The sequence below is a fragment of the Rhagoletis pomonella genome, unplaced genomic scaffold (assembly GCF_013731165.1).
Source record: "Rhagoletis pomonella isolate Grant_MI unplaced genomic scaffold, Rhpom_1.0 Rhpom_scaffold_00001, whole genome shotgun sequence".
Lineage (NCBI taxonomy): Eukaryota > Metazoa > Arthropoda > Insecta > Diptera > Tephritidae > Rhagoletis > Rhagoletis pomonella.
Genome location: NW_023458555.1, coordinates 87,406,603 through 87,414,154, shown reverse-complemented (window position 1 = coordinate 87,414,154; position 7,552 = coordinate 87,406,603). Strand labels below are relative to the sequence as shown.

The following is a 7,552-nucleotide window of genomic DNA, read 5'->3' as shown; positions in this document are numbered from 1 at the left end:
AATCACCACCGATAAGTCAACTGCCAAAACCATCGCGCGCCTTTACTGTAATAAATTCAAGTAAAAAACAATTTATTTTGACTTAAATTGCTTTCGTGAAACTTACTTTTAAGGTCTTTCGTCTGAAATAAGTCTATGTATATTAGGGCTGTGCGATTAATAGATTACTCAAAATTTTAATTAATCATAAAGCAAATAACTCAATTATTCGATTAATTGGAAATTATGATTACTCAAAAGTTCAGTTACTCGAGTAATCAGAATTTTTGATTAACCAAAAAAAATATTATCTGAGTAATTTGCTTTATGATTAATCAACATTTCGAGTAAAATGAGTAATCAACATTTCAACTCTTTACATATGTATAAAGTAGTTAAAGTTCCTTGATACTTTGAAAACAACGTTTCTGTTTTCAAAAATTAAAATGAAAAATTTGTTTCATATACAGAATGTAAAAAAGAAAATAAGCATTTTCCAAAGCAAACTCTTTTAACGAGCAAAATTATTTTTTTTGAGTAATCATATTTCAAGTAACTCGATTAATCATTGTTTTGAGTAATCAAAATCTTGATTACTCGAGTAATTGATTAACCGAATAATTGATTAACCAACTTGCTCGAGTAATCGAATAATCGCACAGCCCTAATGTATATTGGATTTCTGTAGAACAATTATACGCATCCGTTTTGAAATTGCCACCAACTATACGATAAAGTTTCTTGGACAGATTTACTATAAAACCGGATCATTGTTGCCGCCAGGGAGTGAAGAGGAAATGTTATTCAAATTTATTTCGTTGTGAGATTAACCATTCTATGAAGTAATACACAATTAGAGAATTTCGAGAACTTCATCACGGATATGGCGCTTTCGTTGGGTTATTTAAGGCGACCAACAAACCATAATCTTAGCCGATGAGCGTGCCAATGGAAATCGTAAACGTGATTTGTTGGTGAAAATGGTGGACCAAAAAGTTAAAAAAAAAAATTATTTTGTGCGGGACAAAGTTCGCTGGGTCTGTAGTATTATAATATTTCATTTAAACTAATTAAGTTGATTCTTAAAAAGGTGGCAACCCTTGTGAAAGACTTCAATATTATTCAAAACTTTAAAACTAAAGGTTTCTTAACAATATTTTGTTTGACAACCATATTTTAATTCTTCAGATGGCTTGCGTATGATTAATTTAAATTTTGGTTTTCAAACAGATGGCAAGCCTTTTCAAAATATATTAAACTTCAGCTTTTTTAAGCCTCTCGACACTCATTTTTTAAATATAATTTTCAAATAAATAACTCCCTTAATTGAAGTTGAATTAGATTTTTTTAAAAGGCGGCAGCCCTCATCCATGAGTAGAGAATGATTTTATATTTACCCCATACCAAGTTCCAGTAATCAACCAAAAATATTTCCTGAGAAATGCACTATGAAAAATTCCGTTTGTATGGGAGGTGCCACGCCCTATTGCCCAATCGAGATTAAATGTATCCTATATTTTAAGGTGGGCTAAATAACAGCAGTGTACACAATTTTATGATGATCGGTTGAATAGTTAAAGCGTGAAAGCTTAGCAAACAAACAAACTCACTTTCGGATTTATAATATTATTAGGTAAGGAAGTAAGGATGTACATACACCCACTATAAGTGTTCTTAAGTGTTCAGTCAAAAATATTTGAAACACAAAATGTAAATAAAATACACTTACTTGGATGTTTTTGTTTAGTTTCTTCGCGTATTTCTTTCCTCTTCTCTCCCTCGCTAATTTGAATTATATATTCTGTATCGACAGGAGAGTGACCTTTTTAATTTAGAATTTTAATAGGGTTGCCACCTGCTAAGAAAATTACTATATTCATTCTAATAAGCTTAGGCGTCAGTTCTGTACCGTCACTGTCAAATGAAAAGACTTAGCCTTAGGATTGCCACTTGTTTAAAAACTATAAGATCTTCTTCGCTCTTTAATTTTTCCATTTCTTTAAAATGCTTTTTCTGGACCGCCTGCATACTGTCGATCGCTCTATATTTTTTTTTACGTTTTCTTGCTGTTCTTTGTATTCAGAAACTATACCCTTAAGGGTGTCGCATAGCTCGCACTGAATTGCAACCTCTTCCACGAGAATGTCAGGAGGCGAATGTTTTGTCAACACTTTTTTTGAGAAAGTAAACTTAACAGCTTTTGAATATGGCTGGTAAGTAGGCTTCTCTCCGTCAACCAGAAACACACAATCCGTTGGATCCTCATTCATCCCGACACACTCAGTCTCCAATACAATTTCATTCACTACACCACTCCCATTCATCAAGAAATCAAGGTTTTCTTCCACTCGTTCAACATTAATCCAAGATGTCAGCCCAAATGTCTTCGCCAAACCTTCCACGGATTCCTTTATCCCTATCAACTTGAATATTGCCCTTTCTGTTGCAGAAAACTTGTATTCGATGTTAGGACCTCCTCCATTTCCCTTACTAATTACGTCTAAAGTTACTGGCTGATTTGTGCCGCACGTTCTTCTTTTGATCATCCTACAGCTGGATTGAAGCAATTTTATTAAATTGATGTAGGTAAAATTTATTTATTGATGTACCTTCTTCTATTCGGCAATACATTTTGATGGTGGCCCCGCTGAATTGAGTTCTTCCTCAGCTTTGCTTATTTTTCTTTTCGACCTAAAATAAGAATGATTGTAGTCCTTTTTCTTTGTTTTTTTATTATTAATTAGTATTTTTCCATTAAAAAGTTAATAAACTTACATTTTTCCTCAGCATTCCTTTCAAAATAGTTGGTGAAAAATCCTTTAAAAATGGCAGCAAAATCTCCCTTTTACTTGCATTCGTGATACCTACTTTCCTCTCTAAATTGTTCCCCCTTTTTCGAACATTGTTCAGAATAAGAGGAAAGGGAGAAGAGAACAATTTCCTAAGGAATTTTTGTTTAGAATAAGAGGATAGGGAGAAGTGAAAATTTACTAAGGAATTTGTATTCAGAATCGGGCAGAATAAAAGTTATATCGGAATGTGTACAAAGCTAATCCATTTTTTATCTAGAAATATCCCCTGAAAAATTTCAGATCGCTAGCTCAAGTCCAACTACTATTATACTTCAAAAACTGAATTTTGAACCATAGTGCATTGGCTAAGATTTTTGGGGTATATTTGGAATTTCAAGTATGCAGTTTTTTTCAATTTTATTGTGGCTATAAAGATATTAATTATTTTAATATTTTTGTTGAGCTTTGTACCACGATTTTTCTTATTAGGAAAAATTGAAAAAGCAACAAAGTCTAAGCGGTAGAAGTTATAGCAGCTGTTTTGGAGATCACCATATCTGCTCATCAGGGAATGAATTGGCAACAAGAGCTTACGGGGTGTGCATAGCTCAGTGGCTAGCGCTTCTGACTTTGCACATCGATGATGCGTGTTCGATCGCTGCTGAAGTGTAGAAAAAATCAGCTTTTCTTTACTCGACCAGGCCCACAACATGTGCTATATGGCATTCCAATTGTTTTAGCTCTTTTCAATTCTGTTGCGTTAAACTGTAATATGTACAGTTAAATGGGGGTATTAAAAAGAAAACCTAGACCACTGTGTGCGGTGATATTTGTGGCGGGACACATAAAATTAAATATATGAGAATAAACTTTAACAATTAAATTTATTCCAAAATATTAGGGTTAAATAATACACAAGATACTATCTATATTTCTAAATAACAAACAATTAGTTGAAGCGTGTAATGGTTAAAGATCTCTTACCATATTTGAGACATTTACATTTGGTAAGGACTTATGATGCTCTTTAAAAACAGTCCTCTGCTATATAATCCTTTTAATTTTAAATCGACTTTAATTCTGCACACATATGATACTTATGATATGTATTTACAAAAATAATAATGAGGAAAGTAATTATTTGAGTAACTGATGAGCACGTTGATTCGCCACTGCTATTCGCGCTTCGTTAGATTCTCCCTGCAAAAGAAGAAACATTTTATAAAATAAATCGAAATTAATACGTGTTTCCGTATTATTAATATTTTATAATACAAGACATAATAATATATATAAAACAAAGTCGTGTTAGTTACACCACTTATAACTCAAGAACGGCTGGACCGATTTTTATGATATTTGCTTTTTGAATTTGTCTACCTTCCGAATAGCAGAATAACTATAAAAATAAGCGCTAGGTGGCGCTGGAGTCGAGTTATTATAAAACCCGTATTTATGGTCCGATTCGCCTCATATTTGAGATATATGTATTGACAATAGGAAAAACAATACCATAGAAAAAAAGAGCCGCCAGGTGGCGTTGGAGTCGAGTTATGACTAAAAATCGTGTTTATGGTCCGAATGTCCTGATTCAAAATATGTATTGATAACAGGAAAATGAATTGAATTTCGAAAAAAATAGCCGCCAGGTGGTGCTGATATTGAGTTACATATGTACATATATGTAACTAAAATCGTATTTATGCTCGAATTTATTTCATTATTTAAATATATGAATTTACAAATCGATGGTCCTCTGCAATAACGACACAATTCAAAATTCACAAAGTCAAATCCCTTATTACTGTTAAGAGGCTCATGTCTATAATCCTTGGCTAACCCATGCATATCTCTGAAAGTGTTCATGGTAGAGTACTGGAGCTTGGTATGGAGATATAAAAAAAACGCATACTCATGGAGAAAAAATATGGCTTTAGGAAAAGGGGGCGTGGCATCTCCCACACAAACCGAATTTTTCATTCTCCATATCTCTGGAAGTGTTCATGGCAGAGTAATCGAACATGGTATAGAGATATATGAAAACAATCGCATACACATGGAGAAAAATTGTCATTATAGGAAAAGGCAGCGTGGCACCTCCCATACAAACCGAATTTTTCAAAATATGGCTTTTGGAAAAGGGGGCGTGGCACCTCCCACACAAACCGAATTTTTCATACTTCATATCTCTGGAAGTGTTCACGGTAGAGTACTCGAACATATTATGGAGATATATGAAAACAATCGCATACTCATGGAGAAAAAGTGCCGTTATTTGAAAAGGGGGCGTGGCACCTTCCATACAAACCAAAATTTTCACACTTTATATCTCTGCAAGTGTTCATGGTAGAGTACTGGAACTTGGTATGTACAACACATATAAAATAATTCGCAGTCATGAAGAAAAATTGGGGCTATTGGAAAAAGGGGCGGGGCACCTCCCATACAAACCGAGTTTTTCACACTGAATATCTCTGGAAGTGTACATGTTAGAGCACTCGCACATTGTATGGAGATATATGAAATCAATCTCATAATTTTAAAGAAAATTGGGGCAATTTTATAAGCGGGCGTGCATATACACTTCTTCTATGTTATTTAAGATAGCAATGGAAATATGCTTTCTGACAAACACCAAACCGTAATATTAGAAGATAAATGCTTCACTGAAAATCAGGAACGTGAACTGTTGGTGAAAATTTCGGACCAAAATGTTTTAATACAAAAAATCAATTTTGTGCGTGAGGAAGTTCGCCGGATCTGCTAGTATTTATATATAAAACAAAGTCGTGTTAGTTACACCATTTATAACTCAAGAACGGCTGGACCAATTTTTATGATATTTGTTTTTTGAATTTGTCTACCTTCCGAATAGAAGAATAAATATTAAAACAACCGCTAGGTGGCGCTGTAGTCGAGTTAATAGTAAAACACGTATTTATTTTCCGATTCGCCTCATATTTGAGTTATGTATTGACAATAGGAGAAAAAATACCATTGCAAAAAAGAACCGCCAGGTGGCGTTAGAGTCGAGTTATTACAGAAAATCGTGTTTATGGTCCGATTCGTCTCATATTCGAGATGTGTATTGACAATAGGAAAAACAATACCATTGCAAAAAAAGAGCCGCCAGGTGGCGTTGGAGTCGCGTTATTACTAAAAATCGTGTTTATGGTCCGATTATCCTCAGATTCAAAATATATATTGATAACAGGAAAAAGAATCCTTTCGGAAAAAATTTGCTGCCAGGTGGCGCTGAAATTTAGTTACATATGTATATGTAACTAAAAATCGTATTTATGCCCGAATTTATTTCATTATCGAAATATATGGATTCGCATATCGATGGTCCTCTGCAATAACGAAAATTCGGAAAATTGGAAAAATCGGAATATTGATTTTTTTATATGGAATTTTGTGTGCAATTCCTTCGGAATGGCATTCGAATGGAAAAAGAGAAAATTCTAAGTTGAAAACTCGGAAAACTGCGGAAGAACGCGAAAAATTTGATTTTTTTTCGACGAAAGCTTGGAAAATTTCGGATAATTGTGAAATTCGTTGGGAGCTTGAATCAATTGGGACTAATTTTTTCCTATGTTTCATAACCGACTCGAATGGGACCTGCTTTTTTTGGAAAGATGTTTAGAACAAGGAGTGCTCAAAATTTTAATTTTTCCGATAGGTGGCGCAGGGGTCGAGCTACGCTAAAAAAAATGCAACGAACCAGTTGATAGCCTTTTGCCTAGATTAGCATATAATAATAATAATAATAGATTGGCGCTTACACATATGTTAGTGTTTGGCCGAGCTTCTCCTCTGATTTGCGGCGTGCGCCTTGATGTTGTCACACAAAGCGGAGGGACCTACAGTTTTACGCCAACTCCGAACGGCGACTGTATTTTTATGAGATGCTGTTTTTCATGGCAGAAATACACTCGGAGGTTTGCCATTGCCTGCCGACGGACGACCGCTGTTAAGAAAAAACCTTTTTTCTATACCAGGCTTTGAACCCAGGCGTTGCGGAGTGGAAGCGCGCACTGCTTACCACTACACCACAGCGGCCGACGATTAGCATTTTTTCCGTTAAGTGGGCCAGGGACCGATCTATTTGAAAATAACTTATTTATGATCCGATTTTCTTGAAATTTGGCACGTAGGTAGCTTATTAGCTGGGTTAACATATAGGATATTTTTTCTGAAAGGTGGACCAGATACCGATCGATTCCAAAAAATCTTATTTATGGCCCGATTTGCTTGAAATTCGATACCCGTCTTATAGATACGCGAAGAATAGAATCGAGTCATTGTTTTAAAGTTCGAAAGGTGTTTGAAGGCGGCGCAAACATGGGGTATTGTCTGTTTAACAATACTAATTCACGCACCTTTGCTTGATGGTCACTTATAGTCATTTGTTAAACAGGAATAACTGATTTTGGGAAGTTTGAGTTCCTACCGCTATTAAGCAAAGGGTGATAGAACCTTCCACGTAGGCTTAAGTTAAAGCTAGAACTACAGACTACCATCCCTCAAAGTACTATTCCTGAATTTTTTCCTAATGGTCACCTATACTCATTTCCTTTTTGTCGTCAAAAATGGTGTAAAAATCAGTGTTAGCTGTTCAATAAATGACTACAGGGAACCTTAGGGTCAAGGTGCAGGAATGGTATTTTCAGGGATTGAAGTCACAAGTCCGAACCTTAATTTAAGCCTAAGTGAAAGATTCTTCCACCTTTTGTTTCATTGATGGAGCTTATCAAATATTCCAAAAGACGCGATTTTTT

At 34.9% G+C, this 7,552-nt stretch overlaps 1 protein-coding gene across 1 annotated transcript in view; it reads right to left on the bottom strand.

The window, feature by feature from the left end:
* Positions 1-3,636: 3,636 nt before the first annotated feature.
* The window catches only part of LOC118733890 (synaptosomal-associated protein 25-like), an 85,375-nt gene continuing 81,459 nt past the window's right edge, over positions 3,637-7,552 (bottom strand). The window contains exon 2 of the mRNA XM_036463524.1: positions 3,637-3,971. Within this exon, the coding sequence (XP_036319417.1) occupies positions 3,909-3,971 (63 nt within the window). The 3' untranslated portion in view covers positions 3,637-3,908. The remainder of the gene's footprint in view (positions 3,972-7,552) is intronic.